At 34.4% G+C, this 26,348-nt stretch overlaps 1 protein-coding gene and 3 long non-coding RNA genes across 4 annotated transcripts; 3 read left to right on the top strand and 1 right to left on the bottom strand.

Moving 5' to 3' along the window:
* The first annotated feature begins 5,718 nt into the window (after positions 1-5,718).
* On the top strand, positions 5,719-8,366 carry LOC145950431 (uncharacterized). Its single transcript, XM_083061519.1, has 2 exons — positions 5,719-6,152; positions 8,216-8,366. Exons 1-2 carry the CDS (start codon positions 5,719-5,721, stop codon positions 8,364-8,366), a joined length of 585 nt encoding a protein of 194 aa, XP_082917645.1.
* A 4,129-nt stretch (positions 8,367-12,495) lies between these two features.
* On the top strand, positions 12,496-14,407 carry LOC145950903 (uncharacterized). Its single transcript, XR_014428733.1, has 4 exons — positions 12,496-12,660; positions 13,381-13,468; positions 13,983-14,015; positions 14,325-14,407. It is a non-coding gene; the product is annotated as an uncharacterized LOC145950903 (long non-coding RNA).
* Positions 14,408-15,463, bottom strand: LOC145950904 (uncharacterized). Its single transcript, XR_014428734.1, has 3 exons — positions 15,346-15,463; positions 15,102-15,171; positions 14,408-14,600 (listed from the first exon to the last, which is right to left on the bottom strand). It is a non-coding gene; the product is annotated as an uncharacterized LOC145950904 (long non-coding RNA).
* Positions 15,464-16,646: 1,183 nt separating this feature from the next.
* Positions 16,647-17,808, top strand: LOC145950810 (uncharacterized). Its single transcript, XR_014428666.1, has 2 exons — positions 16,647-16,942; positions 17,577-17,808. It is a non-coding gene; the product is annotated as an uncharacterized LOC145950810 (long non-coding RNA).
* Positions 17,809-26,348: the final 8,540 nt, after the last annotated feature.

The raw sequence follows: 26,348 nt of genomic DNA on the forward strand, positions 1-26,348 counted from the left end.
CAGGAACAAATCTTCACTTGCCACCAAGTGAGTGAAGAAAGAAAAGTCTCCTTAGCCACTCTAAGCTTCCAAGGTCACGCCATGTATTGGTGGACTTCTCTTGTGAGAGATAGGTGTCTCCATAATGACCCTCCAATTCAATATTGGAATGAATTAAGCAGTGCCTTGAGGATGAGGCATATTCCCTCTTATTACACTAGGGAGCTTATCAACAAGCTCCAAAGACTCCATAAAAAAAATATGACTGTGGAAGAGTATAGACAAACGATAGAGTTATATTTGATGAGGGCTAGCATTAGGGAGGAAGAAAACATTACCATTGCTAGGTTTTTGAGTGGTTTAACTTTTGAGATAAGAGATAAGGTTGAGCTTCTCCCTTATAGGGATTTAAATGATTTGGTTCAACTTTGCATCAAGGTTGAACAAAAAAATTTGAGAAAAGGTTTCAAAACAAGCTCATACTCATCTTCTTACTCTAAGGTTGACTACAAGAGGGAGGGCAAGAAAAATGATTTTGAAAAGAAAAATACTTTTCCCTCCAAAAATCTAGACAAGGGTAAAGAAAAAGAAAAAGATAAAAAAACAAACACCTCACACACTAGCACCAAGTCTAGTGATATAAAGTGCTTTAAGTGTCTTGGGAGAGGCCACATTGCTTCTCAATGCCCTAACAAGAAAGTGATGATTTTGAGGGGCCAAGACATTTATAGTAGCCATGATGAAGCTACTACTTCTTCATCTTCTAGTGAGGATGAAGAAGAAGCAAGTGAGGGAGAATCATGTGAGGTCACTTATCCTTACAATGGGGAACTTCTTATGATGAGAAGGGTCCTCAACAACCAACCTAGTGATACACAATCCCAAAGAGAGAACATCTTTCATACAATATGTAACATTTCAAACAAGGCTTGTTCTCTCATAGTGGATAGTGGATCTTGGTGCAATTGTTGTAGCACTAGGATGGTTGAGAAGATGGGCTTGACTACCACACCTCATCCCAAACCTTATCAACTTCATTGGCTTAATGATGATGGGGATATGGTGGTCAACCAACAAGTGGAAGTAGAGTTTTCTATTGGGAACTATCAAGATAAAGTTAAATGTGATGTAGTTCCCATTGAAGCTTGTCATATTTTATTGGGTAGGCCATGGCAATTTGATAAACAAACTCATCATGATGGCCTAACTAATAAAATAACTTTCACTCATAAGGGTAAGAAGTTTGTGCTTCATCCTCTATCACCTTCACAAGTGATGGAAGATCAAGTACAAATGAAGACCAAACGTGAGCAAGAAAAAGGAAAACAAAAAGTTGAAAGAAAAAAAATCCTAAAAATTAGTGAAAAAGAGGATTCTAGAGAGACTACTGTTCCCTCTCTAGAGATAGTTCAAGAAGAGACTTTTGATTCAAACCCTTTACACAAAACCTCTCTCTTTCTTGAACCATCATCTCATATCCTCATGTGTAGAGGAACACTCACATGCACTGCCACATCTTCTTTGGAAATTTCTCTACCTCTTGAGGTTAAAAATCTTTTGAAAGAATTTGATGATATATTTCCTAGTGAAGGCCCAGTGGGACTTCCACCTTTTAGGGGAATAGAGCATCAAATAGATCTTGTGCCTGGGGCTAGTCTTCCAAATAGACCAGCCTATAGGACCAACCCACAAGAGACCAAAGAGATAGAGAAGCAAGTACAAGAGTTGTTGGAGAAAGGTTGGATTCAAAAGAGTCTAAGCCCTTGTGTTGTGCCTGTCATCTTGGTGCCAAAAAAAGATGGAAAATGGAGGATGTGTTGTGACTGTAGGGCCATCAACAACATCACCATAAAATATAGGCACCCAATTCCTAGGCTTGATGACATGCTTGATGAATTTCATGGGTCATCCATATTTTCCAAGGTAGATCTTAAGAGTGGATATCACCAAATTAGAATCAAGGAAGGTGATGAGTGGAAAACCGCTTTTAAGACTAAGTTTGGACTATATGAATGGTTAGTAATGCCTTTTGGGCTTACTAATGCACCTAGCACATTCATGAGGTTGATGAATCATGCCCTTAGGGATTGCATTGGTAGGTTTGTAGTTGTTTATTTTGATGATATTTTAATATATAGCAAAAGTCTAAGTGATCATGTAGATCACCTAAGACAAGTCTTTCTTGTTCTTAGAGACAATCACTTGTTTGCCAATGTGGACAAGTGCACTTTTTGTGTGGATAATGTTATTTTTCTAGGATTTGTGGTAAGCAAAAATGGGGTTCATGTGGACCCCGAAAAAATCAAAGCCATCCAAGAATGGCCTACTCCTACTAATGTTAGTGAAGTTAGGAGCTTCCACGGTTTGGCAAGCTTTTATAGAAGATTTGTTCCTAATTTCTCTACATTAGCTTCACCTCTTAATGAGTTGGTGAAGAAGGATGTGGTCTTTGAATGGAAAGAAAAACATAACTTAGCTTTTCAAGAACTTAAGCATAAACTTACTCAAGCACCTGTTCTAGCTTTGCAGTATTTTTCTAAAACCTTTGAGCTAGAATGTGATGCCTCAGGACTTGGCATAGGAGCTGTGTTGTTACAAGGTGGTCACCCCATAGCTTATTTTAGTGAAAAACTTCATGGGGCTACCTTGAACTACCCTACCTATGACAAAGAGTTATATGCTTTAGTTCGTGCCCTTCAAACTTGGGAACATTACCTTGTGACCAAGGAATTTGTTATCCATAGTGATCATGAATCACTTAAATATTTGAAGGGTCAACATAAATTAAATAAGAGGCATGCAAAATGGGTTGAGTACCTTGAGCAATTTTCCTATGTCATCAAATATAAAAAGGGTTGGTTATTAAAATCAAATAATCGCAATATTTAAGAAAATAAAAATGTAATTAAACCTTTTTGAAAATTGGACACTACTTATTATTAAAAATAATTTTAAAGACTTATACTATATCACCACTTTTTTTTATTATATCAGCACTCTTTATTGATATTTATTATTATTTTTAAAAATGGTGGACAACTTGTTATTAAAAGTGTTATCAAATATTAGTTTTATAACACTACTTTTTATTGAAGGTGTTGCTTATTATTATTTTTAAAAAGTGCACATCAATTGTTTTTAAAAGTTCTATCAAAGACTTATTCTATAACAACATTTTTTATTGAAGGTGTTGTGTATTTTTAAAAAAGCGGACGACACTTATTTTAAAAAGTGTTATCAAAGTCTTATTCTATAACACCACTTTTTATTGAAGGTGTTGTCTATTATTATTTTAAAAAAGGTGACAATACTTATTTTTAAAAGTGTTATCAAAGACCTATTCTATAACACCACTTCTTTATTGAAATGTTATTAAATATAGCCCAAACCGTAAGTAGATTGAGTTTCACTAACTTTTACAAAGCTACAAGTATTCTCTTACCAAGCCACTTTTGGTTGAATCTTAAGTAGATTTTGATTTGTCTCTTTAAGCAACTACTCAAGTATTCTTTGAACAACAAGCCTCTCCAAGCTTAGCACCAAGTATTCTTTCAACCTAGCCTCTCTAGGCTCAACACTAAGTATTTTTTTGACCAAGCATCTTCAGGCTCAACCCTTACAACAAGGTAATGAATGATTACAAAATGGTTTCATCTCTTCTAAACATGGTGTAATCAACAATTAAAGCATAAGTAATCTATAAAAAAATATGTATAAGATTTACAATAATGCTTCTTTGTAGTATTTCAACTCTGTGTATTTTTTGTATGTTTCTTTATACAAATTTTTATATGTTCTATACAAATGTTTAGATGTATATTAATTTTGTATCTCTTATATGATCTAGTAAGGTACTTATAATCATTTCATTCTAAAATAGGCATGGTAGAAGTAATGTCAATGTAGAGCAATTAAAGTCAACATAAAGTAGTTTTTTGTAGAGATTTTTTTGCTTTATCTGTGATATCTAGGAATTTGCATTTTTGATTCTGACGGATAATTTGTCTTTTCCTTTTTTAATAGATTTTGAGAGTTCCAACCTTTCTTTCTAGTTTTATTTGTTAAGAAATAAAAAATTTAATGAAATTCAATGTTAGTATCACTTAGAAGTATAAGTTTAGTGCATAAAGAGACAAACTATATGCTTTGTCTGATTTTCTACATCTTATAGACGATATATATTTTTCACTTTTCATCTAATATAGAATATCTTTGTAGATATCTAACTTTGGTTAAAAGAAATTTTTTTGTTTGTTATCACTAAAATTTGAGGGATCCAACATCATCTTTTGACTTAACAATGATGTTCAAGAATAGTTTTCCATCACCATTGATGATCAATGTCAATAAGTTTTATGTCAAAAATGATTTTTTATACATAATCACAAATGAAATGATATCTTATTTCAATGTTCTTTGCCTTGGAATACTGTATGGGAATTTTGGATATATTAATAGCACTGATGTTATCATAAAATTCATGTATATTGTTTTCAAGACTAAAATAGTCTTCTAGTTGATACTTGACTCATACAAGTTGTGAGCAATAGTCAACTAATGAGATATACCTTGCCTCAACAGTTGAAATCGCTATGAAGTTATGTTTCTTGCTTGCCCAAGAGATGGGGCAGCTTCCCAAGAATTGATAGGCTTCACTTATTGATGGAAACCTTTTGGAGAATCCAAAATGATGTTGGCTTCTTCTCCAAGTTTCTCCCTAGACCTTTGACTCCTTGACACTCCTTAAGCTTTTCCAAAGCCTCCAATGGTTGAGGAAGCCTTGGTTTTCACCTTTGAAGGTGAAGGAAACTCTTCAAGTGGTGCCATTCCTTGGAGGAAGATGAACCTCTTCAATCTCACCATGCTCTTTATGAAGAGGATAAGAGAATCGGATCAAGTCAAAGAGAATGAAGAATTTTAGGGAGAGAGAATTCAAAGAAAACTCGGCAATGCTCTTATATAACATCCAAAAGTGTTTAAAAGTGAAGGAAAGACCTTATATAAAGAATATGTAGCTTATGGTGTAAGCTAGTCTAATCGCTGTTCAAATAGAACCATAGTTAGCCTTCTTACACTTAAGCTAACTATCCCTAGTTACCTTCTTAGAGGCTTATGGAGAAAGCAAAGCTAACATTAGTTTAAAAATGACTTAGGTTAGCTTAATTTAACTCCAATTAGCTAACCTAATGATTACTTCTAGTAGTTTAGTTGAGATGTCACTTTCAAGGCCATGTGAAAGCTTCTCCTACAAGCTTTGGACGTTGGATGGCTTCCTCACCAAGATTAGACATCCAATCTTGGTGTGTTTTAGAAATCCATTTTAGCCATGCAAGCCCAAAAAATCCCATGGTCTTTAGTTACACCTACCCTAAACTACTAATTACACCAAAATAAAAGGAACAAAAATCCTACACTAGTTAACCCAAAATACAATGTCAAATGAAATAAAAGACTCCATCCCTAAACATATGGCCAAACTGAGAGAACCATACAATCTTTGGAAGACTTGCTGAGGGCTTGCATCTTATAGCATGGGGGTAGTTGGGATAGCTTCTTACCTTTGATAGAGTTTACCTACAATTATAGCTACCATTCCAGTATTGGGATGGCCCCCTATGAGGCTTTGTATGGTAGAAGATGTAGGACACCCTTATGTTGGGTAGATCCTGGAAAGAATGCTAATTAGGGCCTAAGATAGTTCAACAGACTATTGAAAAGGTTAGGATAATCCAGGATAAAATGAGAGCATCCCAGAGTAGGCAGAAGAGCTACCATGATAAAAGAAGGAAATACCTTGAGTTTAAAGAGGGAGACCATGTATTCCTTAAAGTAACTCCTTGGACTGGAGTTGGTAGAGCACTTAAATCTCACAAGCTTACTCCACGATTCATTGGTCCTTACCAAGTCCTTAAGAGAATTGGTGATGTAGCTTACCAAATTGCGTTACCTCCATCCCTATCAAATCTTCATAGGGTCTTTCATGTTTCCCAACTTAGGAAATACATTTATGACCCATCTCATATTGTTGAATCCGACAACATTCACTTGAAGGATAACCTCTCTTATGAAACTATACCTTTGAGGATTAAGGATAAGAGGGTGAAGCAACTAAGAGGTAAGGAAATTCCTTTAGTCAAGGTTGTTTGGGGAGGAAATGTTGAAGAAAGTGCTACGTGGGAATTAGAAAGTCAGATGAAGGAAACATATCTATTTTTATTTTCTTTAGGTAATTTCGGGGATGAAATTTCTAAAGGGAGGGAGAATTGTAACATCTCGAATTTTTTTTACTATATAATGGTTAATTATTATTTATTTTTATATTTATGGAGATTATTTTCTTATGATTATTTTAATTAAGTAAATGGGTTTTATTAAATATTTTGAATTTTAGTAGCCTAGAATGGGCCGTTCCCAAACTGGAACGGGCCGTTCCAAACTACTAAAATGGCCTATAACCCTAGTTGGGAATGGACCGTTCTGGTTTAAGAACGGGTCATTCCAAACATGACTGTTGTGGGTTAAACTCAACCCTAGAACGATCGGTTCTGGTTTAAGAATGGGTCATTCTAGATGCAAATTTTACACATGATGAATCAGTCTAGAATGGGCCGTTCCAGATCCAAAACGGGTCATTCTAGCGACTCTTGACGCCTATAAATAGCACACTCTAGCACTACCAAAAACATATTTTTCACTTCTGACTTCTTTTTCTTCTACACTCTCTAAAGACCAAGGGGAACCAAGAGGAGGAGACCAGCAAGATCCTGCCTTAGTTTCATCTCCTACTTATCGAGGTAAGGGGGGAGTGAGAAACCTCGCTCTAGGTGTGGGAATGTATGTTGGGTAGTGGGATTGGCCCCCAATCCTATGTTTATTGTGTGCTCATGTATGAGGGGGTTTTCCAATTGTATCTGTTTCATCCCTGTTTCTCACTGAATGTTCTAATTGATGTAATTAGTATGTATGTATGAGTAGTGTTTGTGTTTGGATTATAATTGCAGACTTTGGTGTTCCTATAGGTTCCTATGGGAAACCCTAAGGGAATGCATTGGTGATTGTAAAAGGAGATTGTTTGAAGAGGCAATTATATGAGTAAATTGTATTATTTTAAATCTTTATTATATGAATTAGAGTGCTCTGTGAGTTCTTGAGAGAATCCTATGAGAAACAGGCAAAATATGAATGTTTTCTGCTTTGCTTTTTGATTATTCTGTTGTATTCCTTGTTGAATGAGATGTACGAATATGTGTTTAATTTCGCAAATAGACAAGTTTTAATATGAATTAAAGTGCTCTGTGGAGACTATGTGAATGTGATTAGATAATGTAAAATGTGAATATGAGACATGAGATATGAGGATATGTGATAATCTTATATGACAATGAGATATGATAATGAGACATGATAATGTGATATGAGAATGCATAGAGTCTTGATTGACATACATCATTTGCATAAATGTTTTTAAGGGTACGATATGGAATACACTACCAGGGAAGGCCCCCTTGTGTAAAAGCTTGGGGATTAGTCCTTAGAGATAGCTCGGTTTGTAAGTCCTAGTCTCGCCCATTGTGTGCATGGGATGTATCTTGCACTGCTTAGTTATCCCGACTAGACCCTGGTAGTATGTCCTTCTAGTCCGAGATGTACTCCTAGACTACTCTCGTGTATTGCTAGCGGCAATACACCATGTGATGTGTTATTAGCGCTACATGCATGATAATATGTAGTCTATTTCCATTACATGTGCATTTTTAATGTATGTTAATTTGATATTTTTATGTCTTGGATGAATGGGATGTGATATTATTGTTAATCTATCTATGCTATGTACATATACATGTCTTGTTTGTGTTTGGTTATCCGGTATGTATTCCTACACCATGAGCCAGAGTGAGATGTTTCTCACTCCCTTTTCTTTTATGTTGTTTTCCTTTGATTGTTATACAGGTGATCATCAACATGAGGCTGAGGATGTTGGTGATGAAACTTAGGCTTCTATGTTGGCCTTTTCTCTAATAGGACATGTGATATCGGGGAGTAGATAGGATTAGATTGGGATGTTGTTCTTATTAAATTATTTTGGAAACCTTAGCATTATTTCTTTGTAATTTCTGCTGATTAAGTTATTTTTTTAAGTCATGGATGTGGTACTCTCTATCTAAACATGTTTGGTATTTCAATTATGAAAGATTGTGTTATTCAAATTTTATTATTTATGTGTTATGGTATGTAGGGTAGAAGGTGTCACAGGTTGCACCAAGGAAGTTTCTACATTCATAGGAATGGCCTCAATTGCAACTACATCAACAAAAAATGTTGCAATCTTATTAACTGTATTAGAAGCCCCTATATCAGTCAAAGGGGTAGATAAAATAGGACAATAAGTTCAATTGATGCTTTTTACTTAACAATATGAGTGGTTTCAACATCACCTACACTAGCTTGAGTCCTTGCCTTGGATGCTCTTATCTTGGCAAATGGAAGACTCATTTCAACAAATGAAAAAGTTGCTTGTTAGGTAGACAGATGGATGGCCTTCTCAAGTTCCTTGGCCTCCTTAGCAAATAAAGTACCATCCTTATACTTATGCTCTTATGGCTCTTCCTTAGAGAGAAATTTAGCATGCTTCAAAGCTTGCTTCTCCCCTACTTATTGTTGTTGGGGCTTTAGCCTACGCATAAGGCTACTTTTATAGGTTGGTTGTGACTAAGATTGAGGAGGTGTTGTTTGGGTAGATGGTGGTGATTGTGGGGTCTGGGTAGGTGAAGGGCAAGTGAGACAAAAGATTAGGGTTTATCATTTGAATCAAATGGAGTCTCAAAAACATGGATCCTGAGAGTTGTAGGGATGGTGGATTTTGTTTTCATTCTTGGTGGTGGTTAAGGAGCTTGTATTTGTCATTGAGATAGAGCTTGTTTTTGGGTTTGAGGGCGGCTTGTGGTAATTTGGTGGTTAGTTGTAGGTTTTTGCAGTGGAGGCTCTTCTTCTTGTTTAATTTTGACTATCAACAAGTTCCTCTTCACTTGAGAAAACACGTGAGTAATCCTCATCTACTTAAGGCTGGTGATAGATATATCTCCAACATTAGGAACTTTCTCCATGTCCTTGTTGTCAATGCCTGATGACATAGTTCCTACCACTAGACCTATTACATAGTGCCTACCACTAGACCTATTACAAGGGCAATGGGTTCATGATGAAGATAAGAGGCGTAATCTGTTATTGTGATACAAGTTTGTCTCTTAGCCTATTTCTCTTTTGTTGTATTTTTTTATTGTATATATCTTTCTTATTTTTGGACCTTGTATTCGAGTCAAATAGTATAGGTACTTGTGTTGTCCTTGCATTATTTTTAATTTGAGGTTGTAAATAATAGTTTAAAAGGGGTATAACTAGAAAGGGTCAAATGGTTGATGTTGGGTTTGGATGGGCCAATTTTGGCCTTTTTACCATGGTTTGGACATCCACTTCCCTTGTTCAAGTGCTTTGGACGTCCAAGACATGTGGGGACAACACGTTCCCTTGTCCATCCAAATAATCTAACATGCCACATGGCCTTGTCTAGTCACACCAAACACATGTGCTACATGGCAAGCTCCTAATGGCTCTTTTAGATCTAGGATGGTGACATGACTCATACTTTCCTTAATTGTCCACATGGAAAGCTCTTATTGGCCATTCTAGATCTAAGAAAGTGACATTTTAGATTTTGTTGGTTGAATGTCTCCTAATTAGGTTACGGTTAGTAGTTTGAGTTCAAATTAACCTAACCTAAATTACTTTTAACCTAGGTTAGCTTAGCTTGCATCATAAGCTACCAACTCCTATATAAACATGTTATCCCTTGTATTTTTGTCACTTTTAGATTTATATGAGTAGAGTTTAGATTTCTCTCAATTTTCAAAGTCTTTAGTTCTCTCTAGAGGAGAAACTTCTCCTCAAGTTATTTTATCAAGGAATCCTCCTTGTGGCAAGAACATCACTCTTGCTTATCTTCCTATAAGGGAGTGATGAATACATCTCTAACCTATTCCACCATTTTTGAGTTATTTGAAGCTTCAAGGAACTATGGATGAAGATAGGGAGTGTTTGATCAAGCTCTTACCACTAGGCCAAAAGTTATAGTTGATAGTCAAGGTGCAACTCTTTCTACTTAATTGTAGCAACCCAAGTGCCACGTGTCTCAACTGTAACTTGACCCACTTAGGCCTCTGCTATGGGACAATTGATGCAACCTAGCAAACAATCTTGCCCTCAACAATTGTTACCACTAGAATCAAATACGTGACCCTGGCTCTGGTACCAATTGTTAGATCGAGAGCTTTCCATTAGGCCAAAAGCTATAGGTGATAGTTAGGGTGAAACTATTTCTACTTAACCGTAGTAGCCCAAGTGCCACGTGTCTTGACCGTGACTTCATCCACTCAGGCCTTCGTTATGAGATAATTGATGCAACCCAAAAAACATGGAGCTTAATGGAGACTAGAAGAGAAGAAACTACAACCACTCCTTCATTATTTTTCATCAATGTTAGCCTTCTCAATCACTTTTGTGAAGAGCATTCCGTAGGGAATGGGTTCCCTTTTTCTCCTCTCCTGGTCTCTCTGGTTAAAACAAGACTTTCAATGATTATAAATCAAATTGTGTTAATTTATTTTTTCCCCCAAATTGAGGTTTTACTAAGGTATTACAAGCAGAACCTATCTACACCAGAGACATTATAAATGTGTTAAATAACAAGTAATGGAACAATCTGCATAAGGGCTTTAGATTTACATGCCTCACATTTTAGTAGTGTCCTATTGCTCACAATTATTTTGGATCAAATATCAACTCAAAGATTATAGTATTTAAGAGAGTAACATTTTTATACTTTGTGACGATGCTGCAACTATAAGTTTGCTCAAAAATCATAGAACCCATTATAGGGCTAACATATTGAAATTAAATATCACTTTATAAGGGACTATGTTTAGAAGGATTTAATAAACATAAAGTTTATAAACACTAAGGACCAACTTGTTTACCTCTTTACAAAATCCCTTGCTGAAAATAGGTTTATCCAACTAAGAAAAGGGCTTGGTCTAGACATTATAAAGGAATGATTAAATTCAATATGCATCCAAGGACTCATTGTCCAATCAGACGAACAATAGTGTTTATTCATCATGTAGTTATCACATGTTCATCTAGTATATGGACACTTAAGGATGCACAACATTCATTCGCATAATTATGTCTAATGATTTAAATGTTATAATGATTGTTGATTTCAATCTAAGCAGGAAATCATGTTAAATCAGAAAACCCCTCATTAAATGCCTCTGAGCTCATTATAAACGTCAGAAGATTCCCTTCACTCTATATTTTCCATGTCAACAAAACACAAAGTGCTTCTTTTGGGCTTTCACGAAGAACCCAATTTTTTCTTAACCTACAATCTTCCCAAAACCTAAACTCTTACAATCTCAACCGATGAATCAACCCTAACATTTTTTCTCTAAACCCTAAACACCTTTACCTTCAACCTTTCTACCGCAACAACTTCCATGGCATCCCAAGAAGAGTTTCATGTGGCCAAGCAATAGTACATGCTAGAGACATGGATGAAGTGAGCTTGCACATTAAGTACAAGTTCAATGTCCCTACATGAACTACATTAGGGTCGCCATTTTGGAGAACATCAAAGGATGTGGGATTTTGGGTTATTTCAACCTCAACAAGGTGATATACCTAGAACTCATTAGGAATTTTTATTGCAAAAAGTCATAAGAAGATGTTGTTGGTTAGGATACAAGTTGGGAAACCATCATCTCTTCTTGATGGGTTCTAAGTCCTAGATGAAACTAGTGTACAACAAGCTCACCTTGGATTTGGAGATATCTACAGTAGTCTTACTAGGATTCAAGGAACTAATTGTGCGAAGTTTACGCCATACCTATGCAGGGTGTACCCAATTAAATTCAATAGCTCCACCCGCTTACTATGCACACTTGGTTGTTTTTCATACATTACTATATAGTAATAGAAGGCCACGTATTTAATGTCAAGTCATAAACTAATTTTGGAAGCAAAATAGAAAACTTTCATGTGGTATTAACCTCTATAAAGGAGAATGTGGTAGATGTTATGCCTTTTTAGTGATTATAGAAGCAACCTTTACTTATGCAAAATCTTACAATTTCTAGAGTTATTTGAACAACTTTTTTCCATGCTCTGAAAACTCACCAAAAAGGACTAACCCACCTGGACAATGAAGACTTATTTGCCTTTTAATTACACTACAAAAAAAATGTTAAATAATAGAGGTTATTTTGCAGAGATTTTAAAAACCTCCTTAAATAATTAAATGAGGTGAAAATACTGCAATTTTTTTAGTTAATTTACGGAGGTTTTTAACCTCTTCTAATTAAATAATATTTTCCCGCTTATATATCATTTTTCTCTCTTAAACCCGCGCGCAACACAAAATTCTCTTTTGTGAAATTAGAAAACCTACATTTTTGTCTCTTAAACTCGCGCGCAACACACCTCTCATCATAATTCTCTTTTGTGAAATTAGAAACCCTAAACGACGTTTGAGTGCCATTCATTCTCGGCTCCGACTTTTCCAGCATCGTCGACGCCGTTGGTCCCCGTTTGCGCCTTCGCCGGCCAAGGTACCTTCGCCGAGGTCAGGTGTGTATCTGTACTTTGAATTTGATTCTCTTCTTGTTTATGGGGAGTTCAATGTCTTGCTGGGAGCTTTTAGTTGTGGCATTTTTAGTATGTGGTCATGTTTATCATGCAAATTGTTTGGAGAAGAGAACTAAATTTGAAGAACTGCGTGATCCACCATGCCCTGTGTGTTCAAGTTTTCTCGCGCATGGCCATGACAATAATTGACAACAATTGTTCCCAAGAAGATCATATGAATGTCACAAATTTTGATCTTGATCATAGTTTTGTGGAAGAAAACAAAAGGAAAGATATATATGTCATTTTGTTGCAATTGAATTGTAAGAGCTAGGTTAAAGATCTTGTAAATTGACATGATTTCTGAATTATCCACAAGGTTTGTGGATTAAGAATAATTTGTACTTTATTTTAATACTTTTTTAAGTTTCACAAGGTTGTTATAGTATTTGAGAACTTAATTATTTGGCTATTTTAGCAACAATTTAGAAACTATAGTAATTGTAAATATTTCGAGATTGCAAAGATATAAAAGATAACATGCTCTTCATGTCAGATACTTTGTCCAAGCATTTTCTGCTTGTTTAAATTTGATCTATTTAATAAAAAATATTAATCTAATATATAAATCGTTAAAATCCTATGTAAATTATAAACTGTTAAGTAAAGTCAGTTTCTATTTGAATGTATAATGTCACTTTCTGTTGTGGAATTGTGTTGCAGGTGTTGCTGGTTTTGGGTGCTGCTAGAAGTGTGGGCCTTGCTGCTGTGCAAATTGGAAAAGCTTGTGGGGCCCTTGTTGTACTACTGAGTTGGGTGCCCAGTTCTTCTACTGCTGTTGCATTTCGTACTGCTGCCCCAATAGTTGTATTTTGCAGTTACTGTTTTTACTTGAGTTACTATTTTCTTGATGTACTACTTTGTGCTTTTTTAATTGCTGTTTGGTTTCCTGGAGAATATAAAACATCCAGCATATGTCTGGTTTTGGTTACTACTGTAGAGTGTTGAGTGTGATTTTTGTGAATCTTCATTAGTTTCTGAGAAGTTGGGAAATGAAAAGAAAAAGACCTATGGCTCTTGGTTTTTGCACTTTAGTATTGGTTTTTTTTTTCTTTTCTTTTATACTTTTTTCTTTTCTGTTATCACTTTAGTAATGTTCAATCTGTTATACTTTTTTCTTTCTTCAAAGATTTATTTTTATGGGATTCTTTTGATTTTCCATTCTTAGAATTTGACAATGAAAGCTAGCCTGCATTTTTACCATTGATGCAATTTTACCTCTGAGATCATTGTTTATTTTTTAACCATTTTCTTTTATTCTACAGAGATACCAGATCCTGTAAAAAAGAAGGCCACAGGTGGATCCCTTGATAGAGATTAGTGTTAAACTTATCTCATAGTTCAGTTTACATTGTCTTGTTAATATTTGATCTTGATCAAAATATTTACACTTAATGTTTTGAGCTTTTTGTTTCATAATACTTAAATTAGTTAATTTGAAATGCACCATCTAGTCTCTAGACACATTGCAAATGTACATTCATGGATTTCTAGCTGACAGTTAACTATATTTTTCTTTTTTAACATGAATATGTACTCATGGTGATTTGTGTTAAGAAAACTCTATTTTTCATATCAAATGACTGATATATTTCTATGGTGTATAGATATTGCTCTTGCTGAAATAGAGAAAGAGAAAAGGTTGTCTAATGTGAAGGCATGGGAAGAAAGTGAAAAATCCTGAGAATAAGTAAGTCTTTATTTTAATTTCATCCTCTACCCCTGTTTTTACTTGAATAACCTGTACTGATTCAATTGACTTAAGCAATGCTCTAATGTACATCAATATATAGAAGAAGGATGTCTTTCCATCCTCCTTCTATGGCACAACCCAATGCATTGCGTCCGTCTCCCTGTTTTCATGGGATCTTCCCCGCTTTAGCCTGAAGCAAATAGTAGATGCAATGAATGTTTTTTGGCTTAAAGATGGACATGAAGTCACTTCCACGTTATCTGTTAGATTCTTTTATTATGGTGCCTACTTTCTAGTTTAGTTTACAACATTTAAAATTAAAGTTTCTTAAGTACATGAGAAAAATGACATTATGATATTTTCTTATTTCATTTGGTTATGTTGGTATTAGTGATTTTTATGTGGTTATCTAGAAACAAACCTCCTAGTTGAATAAGATCAGTACTGAGAGTAAAGGTTTTTTTAGAATATTTAATACAATTATATATCAAAGATTTAAACTCAAAATTTACAGTTAAGTTAAAACAATTTCACATGTGTTGATTCAAGCCTTGAATGCTGCATCATAATAAAAGCTTTAACATCAGCATATGATGTGTTTTCTTCTATCATAGTACCCCACTTTCGTATGAGCTTTAAATAGTTTAGACATGTATTTCTACAATTGGATGAAGGAAAAAAAAATGAATACCTTACTGCTGGTTCCTGTTAGATTGGTGATGCAAGTATAGGTAGGAATGATCATTGTCCACGGTGGGATCCTTATCAAGATAGGAGATAGGAGATAGGAGATAGTAAGGAGAGAAGGGAAAAAATAAGCCACAATCTGCCAAACTTGAAAAAGACCAAGAAACCAGATTCTGATCCGTTTCTTTCCACCACTCAAAACATTAAAATTTTTAACTCTTTACGAAGGAACAGATGTGACCACTCACATGCAAGAAGAAACAATATGCTATTGGAGAAGTGGTTGAATGAGTCCTTTCACTTGAGTGTGGCGGAGGAATAAAGAAAGAATAGAGAGAGTATCTCTTCTCCAACACTTATTTCTCCTTTTAAACCGTTTTGCTTTCCTGAAATTGATGAGAGAGAAGAAGTGTAAGAACAGGCACACTTACAACAGGAATAAGAATGAAAGAGTAGGAGGATGAAGAAAGACCTTGTAAGAGAGAACCCCAATCAACCAAGTCAAACAACTCTCCAGAATCCTTGTTTTTCCAAGAACAAGATTCAGATTTTATCCCAGAACTGAATCGTGTGTTAGCATATTTTAAACTTTGGCCGAGTTTGATTCCTAGAAAGAGAAAATACTTCAAAAAGAAGGGTTTGACGTGGCCTTCGATGAGTACTATAAGATCAAGCTTGATGAGATATATGCTCGTCAACAATGTGCTTTTGTTAAAAATAATGCAAATGTTCTAGTCACTATAACGTGCCCAAATCCCACGTGTGCACGTGTGATGGAGCTGCCATCTGTTAATTACCAGTGCTGCCATCTGTTAATTACCAGTGCTGCCATCGTGATGCTTCGGACAATGCCAAAATCTGAATTTGGTGAGAGGAAATTAAAGAGGTTCTTAGCATATTTTGTCCCAGAACTTAATTGTTTGAGATATCTAGCTCTTTAGAGAATTTTGGGTCCAAATAAAATAAGTCAATACATTGATCCATTAATTATAACTCACCAATAGGACCTTAAATAGATATACAGAGAGAACCCCCTCTAGTAATGAACAAATCACAATTCTGAAAGAAATCATTGATTTATAGCCTTATAAATTTATAATGTAGTATAGTAAAAAGTAGTGATTCTGATAAGATTTGTTGAATGAAATATTTTTCACGCACTATCTGTGTTAAGAAACTATATTTCTTATAAAATATATTATATATGTGATAAATCAAACATAAAAAATTAAGAATTTTAATTTTAAATTCTAAAAAATAATAACATTTTGCGTATTAAAACTCATTATTTTACCCTATTTTTAAAAACATTTTGGTATGTATCATGTTAAGAAGGATATTTGCTTACCAAAACCATTGTATATTTTTACACTTTTTATTTATTTAAATAATATAATAATTTATAATCTAACATGCACACAAGTGCATCTATGATCTCACTTGATATCATCATTTACACATTTCAAGGATTGTGTTTAATCTTAAAAAAAATTTATATTTGATTTTATTACATGTTTGTAGGAACAAATCGAAGTAGGTTTCACTCAAAGCATAGTTGATGAATCGGAAGTTTCTCCTCTAGATGTTGTTGGTAGAGTGTTAGGGCCAGAGCACTCCGGGAGAGTACGATGCATGGGATTGGGTGCTGTTCCTTCTAATACATTTAGGAATACAAGACTTCGCGTTTCTAGCTTGAGCTCCTCTTCATCTGGTGTTGCCTTTCCATCTTTAAACCAATGGCAAGAGAAATACAACAATTTAGAATCAGCTTTTAAGGCCTGCATGATAATGAAGGAAGGAAGGATCCCTGAAGAATTAGCTAGTTATTTCACTCCTGAAACACATGTAAGTAATTAATGTCGATACATTATTATCTAATGTGTGGTATCTTTATCTACATGGTTTGTAGCATGATTCTACTGCAATTTTTGGTATTGGTGGCTTTTTTGTTGGTTCATACTCTTTAGTTGCAAGGTTTATATCATGATTTTGCTATAGTTTCTGGTTAGAATGGTTGTTTTGTTGATTCATGGTCTTTGGATGCATGGTTTGTTGCATGATTGCTACTGCAATTTCTGGTTTGGTTGGTTTCTTTGTTGGTTTATAATATTTGGCTGCATGGTTTGCAATATGATTTCTATTGCAATTTTTGGATTGGTTGGATGTTTTGTTGGTTCAATTCTAGTTTTGGTTGTTTAGACTCTGAATGGACTACTCTCAGTCCTTGGTTATTGGGTTGGGAACTAGTTGGCTACTACACATCTCTGGTTTGGTGTTGCTATTATGGTTTTGGCTTCATGGAGTCGTTGGTATGTAGTTTTAGTTTTAACTATGGGTTATGTTGCTAGTTATATATTGACTGGTTGGTCTGTTTTGGTCCTTAGCTAATATAGTCATAGGTGTTTGGAATTGTCATTATCATATAATATTTGTGATATATTTTTTTTTTGACTGAGTATTTTTTCTTTTCTTATTTCAGCCAAACGGTGCTTCAAGTGTTCCTAATACACCTTTGAATGCAAGAGGATCATCTGGTGCTAGCAATCCTTAGTTTGCATATAATGTATTTTGGAATTAAAGTTTAGTATGAGGCTAATTTGACAATGTTATGGATTTTATGTTGTACTTGGATTTATAATAGAAGTTTGAATTATAAATCTTTGAACTATATGTTGTGTTTTTGGTTATTAGTAATGGAATTTCTTCATCCATTTTATGTGTTTTTTTTTCATTAAGTTTCTTATAAATATCAAAAGTGAAAATGGGAAATTGTAATACATGTAGATTATGCAATTAAAATGAGTATAAAATATACACAGGAAAATAGGGAGGATTAGAAACTCCACAAAAATATATTGATTAATGATTGTAATAGTTAATTTACTTTAAAACCTCCACTAAATAATCGTTACTATTATTCCACTTCAAAGCCTCCAGTAAAAAAACCTCTGCAGTTAGCATAGTTTTAAAACCTCCTTTAAAAAACCTCTGCAATTAGCATAGCTTTAAAACCTCCTTTAAAAAACCTCTGCAGTTAGTGTAGTTTTAAAACCTCCTTTAAAAAACCTCCACTATTAGTGTAGGTTTAAAATCGCCTCTAAAAAAACATCCGCTAAACACTCACAATACCAGAGGTTTCTAAAAAACGCCGCTAATTGTTTGCGGCGAATGTAACTGCGGAGGTTTTTAGAAACCTCTGCGATTTATTTTGCGGAGGGTAAAAACCTCCACTAAACGTAAAAATAACCTCCACTGTTTAGCTCATTTATTGTAGTGTTATGACAAAAGGAGGAAAAGAAAAAAATTGTTGAAATATTTCTATTCATTTGTATAAATATGTATTTGATCTAATACACACACACAAATATATGTACAATGTTTTATTTTCCTATAATTTTGATATTACTTTAAATCTTTTAATGCTTATCCTTTTCTCTTGTATAATATGATGCTTTGTGCTATGATATAACTAACCACATTACTAAGATCTTTTTGGTAACATATGCTCTAATAAACTATGATCATAATGTATGATTGTATGATGTATAGACTCAGGGAGCATCTTCATATAGAAATAATAAGCTTTGATATATATGCTTAGAAAGTTGTATGCTTTGAGTTGCTCATTATGTTCTGTTGACATATATATTCTTGTTGTACTACATTCTTTGATGCTTTTATACGTACATGATAACCAACATATTCCTTTATCTTGAATACATATGACAAACATGTTTCTTTATTTCAATGAATCAAGTCATAAGTTTGTCATCGTCAATAAGGGGGAGATTGTTGGACTAAATTTGTTTATGTACATCCAACACCTTAGTTTTAATGATAACAAATTAATTAACTTGAGTAACTAATATTTAACTAAGTCATTCCAGGAAGTATGCATCCAAAAATGAGACAAGTGTAACACATAGTAATTAGGATAGTTAGCATCTACATCCAACATCTAATGCATTGTGTCGAGCATCTGTATCCTATAGGTGTTTACAAGTTCAATGCTTGTCAGAATGTTTCACACTCTTAAAACTCATTCAAACATTCAAAAAGTACATTTGATACGTGGATGTTATAAATGGTATTATACTTTAGTTCCTTTTTTGTGATAGTGCGTAGAGTGGTACATGTTAAGTCAAAAGACAATCTTGGATCCCTCAAGCTCTAAAGTTTTAATGATAAAAAATAGAACATTTTTCTCCAAGAGAAAATGTTTTTTGTGAAATACTCATTAGACAAAACATAAGACACAATTTGTTAGAGAGATAATGTGTCATCAAATAAAGCATACAGATTGTCTCTATAAAGTCTTTAATGCCTATCATTTATAATGACCAAGATTAATTGTTGTATGTCTAAGTGATTCCTTAATAGATAACACTAAGAAAGCTCTTTGGATCTCAAAAATATGTTAAAGAGAATGAAGCCATGTTTTGCGCCAGAACCAAGGACAAACAGATTCCTAAAATCATGGAGAAAGTTATCAAAAGTTGATACAGGACGTGCTTCTTGTCGACACACACTATAGATAGTTCGTCTGGTATCCTAAAGTTGATAAGTAGCATCCTTTATTAGATAAGAAGTGACAATTTGGTGAAATGCATTTAATGCATCAATGAACACTTCTCACCTCAAGAAACCTATAACAAAGACATATGAAGCAAGCTTGTGAGGAACCCTCAAGGTTTTTGAAACAATTATCTTCATCTAGGCTACTATAAAAGAAGTTCCTCGATAAAAAAAGAATATACACAAGAATAAGAAGAAGAAATACAGAAGAACCTTTTTGCAAGAATTTCATTAAACATAATCTCTTCATAAAGCTTTTTGTACTTAATTTGTTGTATCGAATCTTGATAGGAAAATGAAACAACCTTGTAAACCTTAGTAATTGTAAGTTATTAGGTTTGAGATTGGAGAGACTTTTCTATAAAAGAATAATTGTTATTTGAGCCTAGAGAGGGTTAATTGTAAAAAAATACTCTGTGTTGAAGCCTGGAGAGGCTTTTTCTGAAAAAGAATACTTGGGTAGATTTCTTGAAGAGGAAATTTAAAGAACAATTAGGTTTAAGCCAAAAGTGGCTTGTTGAAACAATACTTGTATCATTTTTAAGATAGTGGAACTTGTAGAAACCAATTTCTATTCGAGCAAGGCAAACCGGAGATAGGAAGCTTTGGAATCAAAGGAAGTGACCCTCAATGGACCTGTAAAAGACTTTCCAAGGAGTCAAAACAACCTAGAAATCAAGATTTTGGACACTTGGAACGAGCATACTCAATTGGAAATGGACATACTCATGGCAAAATGAGTATGGCCATTCCAATATGGTCATTCCTAAAATGAAATTATGCGTAAAAACACTGGGTGAGAATGATCGTTCTCCCTTTGGAACAGTCGTTCCCCCCTTCCGAAAATAAAGAGAGAAGCTTCATTGGACAGCGATTTTGTTCTAATTGTATCTCTTGCTACAGACCTAAGTTTAACGATCTGATTATTGAAATTAAAGATCAATGTATTTAGAAGATATCATTAAAATTTCAGCATGATCCAATGGTTAACAAAGTCTTTAGTAGCCCCGTTCTACAGCTAAAAAAGAGGAGCTTTATACTGAAAACCATTTTTGTTTTGATAGTATCTCTTGGTACAGACCTAATTTCAACGATCCGACCATTGAAGTTAAAGATATATCTATTGATAAGGTACCACCAAATAACCAGCGCGATCCAACGATTAACTAGTTCTATAAAGGCCCAACATTGCAACTAAAAAAAGGTTGTCTTTTTTGTAGATTTAGTCCCACTTTTAAGAAATCCAAAGGATTAAGTTCAACATTGGACAACTTTTTTATGTTTTTGCCTCTTAGATGACTATATAAGAAACCATTTGGCCAAGGGAATGAACACACCTCAAGTTGCGTAGCTTTCACTTTCTCCCCCTTACTCTCTTCAGACTACTTTGAGTGAGATAAACTCAGTGCAGTGTCTGATTAAGAGATCTCTAAGCCCTTTGGCGAAGATTTTGAAGTTTCTAGTTTAAATTTTTGGGCGTCAAGGAGGTCCTATTGATTGAAGAGGCTTCCACAAAGCACCTTCAAATTTTATGTATATAAAAGCTTTCTTCGAAGATTCTTTTCTCTATTATTTCTCTTATTTATTGTTTTAAATAATGCATGTTTAGAATAGAAATCATATAGATAACATAATTATATAACTGTGAAAAGAAGGGTAAAGCTGGTAATCTTCGCTTAATTTTACTAATGAATACGTCATAAGGTACTAATACTAGGGGCTATGGGGTGGCTAACACCTTCCCCACGTGTAATCAACCCTCATGTCCAACTCTGTTTCAAAATGATTTTTTTTTATGTTTTGAGCAAAATATCAGTGGCGACTCCATAAACTCTTCAAAACCACCGATGGAGGTTTAGTCCAGTCATCGGGTATTCCAACGTTAGTGAGATTTTTAAATTGGATGTCTGACCGTCTTCAATCAGATTCCAAAAAATGGAGACTCCACTAGGGATTTATGTCAAGGTCAGGTCCATTTAGTGATGTATTCATTAATAAAACTAAGCCTTGATTAACGTTTTTACCCTACGTTGTTTTTAAATATTTGTAAATAACTACTATTAGTTTGGCTTTAATAACTGTTGTTTGTTTAAATTCCACAATTGTTTGAAATATAAACTACACACAAACCATTGCACACAACAATTCCCTTTATACCCAAGGGCAAGAGTGGGATAACCATAGGGAGTGGGTGACGTGCGGCCAGTCATAGACGAGTCTAGCTACCCACAGGTCGTTGTCGAAAATCCTCGTTTGAGATGTTAACTGATTACTCTAGCCTAGTGTATTAGATGGACCTTGCTATCTGCCAGTTGACGGTGAAAGAGATACTGGATCCCTATAATGGGGGTATCTTAAGGGCTTGAGACCGGTGAGAACAATTAGAACTACCAAATACTATGCACCTTTTTGTAGGGACCTCAACAAATGGAAAGAACGTGACTGTTCTTTTAAGTTAGAAGAAGCAATTCCCAGTAAGGTTTAGAATGAGACAAATATAATGCATATTGTTATCTCTAACAAATGTGTTAGTGTTTTAGATAAAGACATAAGTTTCGGAAAGCTGAAGAATAAAGGGTGACCAAAAGAAGGAAATACATCATACCCACAAAGACAGAGCACGAACAACCAAGATAAAGGGTAAAAGCTAACAAGATGATAGATGAGGAGATCAAACAAAATCAAGTCCAGTATAAGAAAGAAGATAATGAAGCCTCAGATGATACAAGACTATAGACGATGAACAATAGCATCCTAGACAGAATTAAAGGCCGCACAGCTGACCAGACATAGAGAAAATTCAAAGTCTATCTCTCAGACGGAGACTCAAATATCCAAACAAAAACAAGAAATGTTGAATTGCGTCTAAAGTATACTATGTCAAAATAAGAAGAACTACCTATCACCCACACCTTCAGAAGAACACATGAAATCATCAAAATAGAAAAAGATAAAAATGGACTAGCGCTTTTACACAAGTTAAGGCTACATGTGTCGGAGCATGTACACCTATAAGTCAGTAAAAGATAATGCCTCTACAGCTACAATGCCAGGAAAGTACATATATGCCTAGGTTATGACCAAAGTCAGACATAGAAGTAAACAAACGATATAAAAGACATCATATTACCTAGAATCACGAAGCAAACATTTAATGCAAGATCAAATACATTAAATACAAGATCTATGAAGCCTGGACAAACTGAATAAATCAGACAATGGTTGATCAAGCATCAAGATTAGGTCTGATAAAAAATAGAAGAACGGTTAACAAACACTAGATGAGGCCTACCACAAGACAAAACCTTGAAGTATAAGATGAAAAGCCAAAATAGCTAAAGCTGGAACAAGGCAAACATGGGTTAAACATCAGATAAAACCAGATGGTCAACTCTAACGAATGAACAATCAAGGCAAGGCACAACTCGAGATAATAGAATAGACAAAGTATAAGGTGTGCACTAGATGACTATGAGTCTAATATCAAGACGAAGGTGTGTATCAATGACAACATCAAAAGAAAATCAGACGAAGGTTGGTCAAAGATCAGAAGAAAGTCAACCACATAATCAGACAAAGAACAGCACAAACTAAAAGACATTCTAGACGAAAGCAACTCTATTTATTCAAAATGATAACCAAAAATAGAAGTCAAAAAATCAACGTCAAATACTCAGATAAAGAACAAGACGTGAGACGCATGAGATTAATAGGTGCATACGAAGACTGCCATACCAACACTTAAAGAATCAAGTCTCAAAGGACTACTTAGGCATCGCCTACAATCACATAAGTACTCTCAAAGTAATAGCGTGATCAAGGGAAGAGAAGAAAAAGAAGAAGGAAAGCACGCAGAAACAAAAGCATGCATGTGTCAGAAAAAGTACATCACTTTTTCATATAAGGATAACACTCTACAGCTACGTGACCAAAAAAGGACCAAAAGGTTCCTAGGTCTTAGCTAAGGCCAGACACAGCAACTAACAAATGAAGAAAACTACACACAATGTCCATGAACGAGAAGCAACATTTAATGCAAGAACCTGGGCATTAAATAAGAAGATCGAACTAGTCATGAACGACTATATCTGCTTAAAACAGACACTTGCAACAGACAAATATCTACGAGATCATATATGTATCACTACTTCAAATCTTGAAAGTGGGGCTTGAGCATTCGAACACTAAGTGATATTCATCCCATGCAACAATGAAACCAGAGATAGAGTGTCTAGAGTCAAATATACCACAGTGCATTTATCTCTATAGACTAAGGAGTTTCAAGTTGTACATCTTAGAAACATGAACCTTAGTGAGTGTATTCAAACTATGTATCCTCTCTGTGACAGTAAACCATACACTCAATCATTGTAAAAACTAAGGTTGTATACCTTAGTGAGTGTACCAACTTATGTATCCTCTCTATGAGAGTAACCCAAACACTCAAACTAAACCTGTCTAGTCAATATATGTAAAGCCTGAAAAGGCTAGGAAAAGAATACTTGTAAAGTTAGAAGTGGCTGAGTAAAGAATACTAGTGTTGATAAGTGAAGTCAACAGGTCAGGAGTTGGTCGATAATACTCATTGAGAGCCAGAAGAGGCTAAGTAAAGAATACTAGCGTTGATGAGTGAAGTCAACGGGTTAGGAGTTGGTCGATAATACTCATTGAGAACCAGAAGTGGCTGAACAAATAATACTAGTGTCAGTAAGAGAGGTTGACGAACCAGGAGTGGTTGAGAATACTCGAATACTCGGACAACCAGAAGTGGTTTAAGAATACTAGCATCTGTGAGTGAAGCAGACGGGCCAAAAGTGGTTGAGAATACTTGGGACCAGGAGTGGTCGTGACCTGAGTGGTCTATAATACTCATTGCGAGCCTGAAAAGGCTGAACAAACAATACTTATACTTTATTGTTTATCTAATAGAACCCTTCATCTGAAGGAGACTGGACATAGCTCAATTTGAGCGAACTAGTATAAAAATATTTGCACTATCCTTATATTTCAGATGCACTTTTATTTGACAGATTTAATATACTAAAAACTTCGCCTAATGCTTATCGTCTATTAAAACTATCTTCAAAAGAAAATCATACTTGTTCAACTGTTTATCCTAAAAAGAACGACTTTCGTTTAAGAAGTAATTTCTCTAAGCAGACAATGGAACTCCCAATCGCAAAATGATTTTGTCAAACCAATCATGGGCAATTTCTATTTAGCATTCACTTATACCATTTTACTAGACGAAAGAGAGCCTTATTGTGAAAATAAATTAAAATGCCTTTGTTCATACACACACATATTCAACCCCCGCCTTCTATGTGTTTTCCATCTAACTTCATGTTCGTGAGTGTATGTTGATTGAGCATATGTGTCTATTATTTTTTTGTATTGTTTATCTTTTTTGAAGGATTGAATTGGAGTTAATACAAATAGTAGTTAATTAGAGTTACGCTAAGCAATACCCTTATATGCATGTTTAAGCCATCATAAAAAAAAAAAACATACAGCATCATATAGGTAAGATTCCTATTTATGAAAAACTATGTATCATGAATGACAACAAATTGAGTCCTTAAAATTAAAACATGATCACAAAATGAAAGTGTTATCTAATAATATTATTAATGACAACAAATTGAGTACTTGGAATTAAGAAATATGATCACAAAATGAAAGAGCTATCTAATAAAAGTGATTATTATAAAGGTAAAAGGAAATTCAAATTTGTCTAGACAAAAAAAATGTTAGATAATTTTTTGTCAATTTAATCCCTCTATTTATGAATGTTCAATTTAGTTCCACTATTTTTAAATAATTAAATTTTATCATCTACTTTTTAAACAACGTTGAAGATTGTCCTTTCGTCTAATTCATTAATGTCATTAGTTTCAATTTAGAAAGAAAGATCACGTTGAATATTTTTAAAAAATATATAAAGGACTAAATTTAACCATTTAAAAACAATGTGACCAAATTGAATTTTGAAAACAAATAATGGGACCAAAAGTATAATTTAGCCAAAGAAGTAAAAGTGGATCTCCCTAACTTCCATGAAAAATATTGTTGAATCCTAGCAACATTGGGAGAAGATGTGACACCCTCTACCCCGCATATCATAATACAAATAATAAAATTTGGAATACCACAGTCTTTCATTTTTAAAATACTAAACATGTTCAGACAGAGAGCACCACATTCATAACTTAAACAAATAACATAATCAGTGGTAGTTATAAAAGAAATAAGGTTAAGGTTTTCAAAATAATTTAACAGAAACAACATTCTAATTTAATCCTATCTACGCCCCGATGTCACATGTCCTATCATAGCAAATCCCAACATAGAAACCCAAGCTTCATCATCAACATCCTCAGCCTCATTCTGATAATCACTTGTATGACAGTCAAAGAAAACAACACAAGAAAAAAAGGGAGTGAGAAACATCTCACTCTGGCTCACAGTGTAGAAATATATGTCGGATAGCCAAACACAAACAAAACAGGTATAACATAGATAAATTAATAAGAACATCACAACTCACTCATCCAAGACATCAATTTTTCATATAACATTAAAATGCACATGTATGGACACAGACTACATTTTATCATGCATGTGGCGCCAGTAACATATCACATGGCATATTGTCGCTAGCAATACATAAAGAGTA

The sequence above is a fragment of the Cajanus cajan genome, chromosome 8 (assembly GCF_000230855.2).
Source record: "Cajanus cajan strain Asha chromosome 8, NIPB_CcT2T_4, whole genome shotgun sequence".
Classification (NCBI taxonomy): domain Eukaryota; kingdom Viridiplantae; phylum Streptophyta; class Magnoliopsida; order Fabales; family Fabaceae; genus Cajanus; species Cajanus cajan.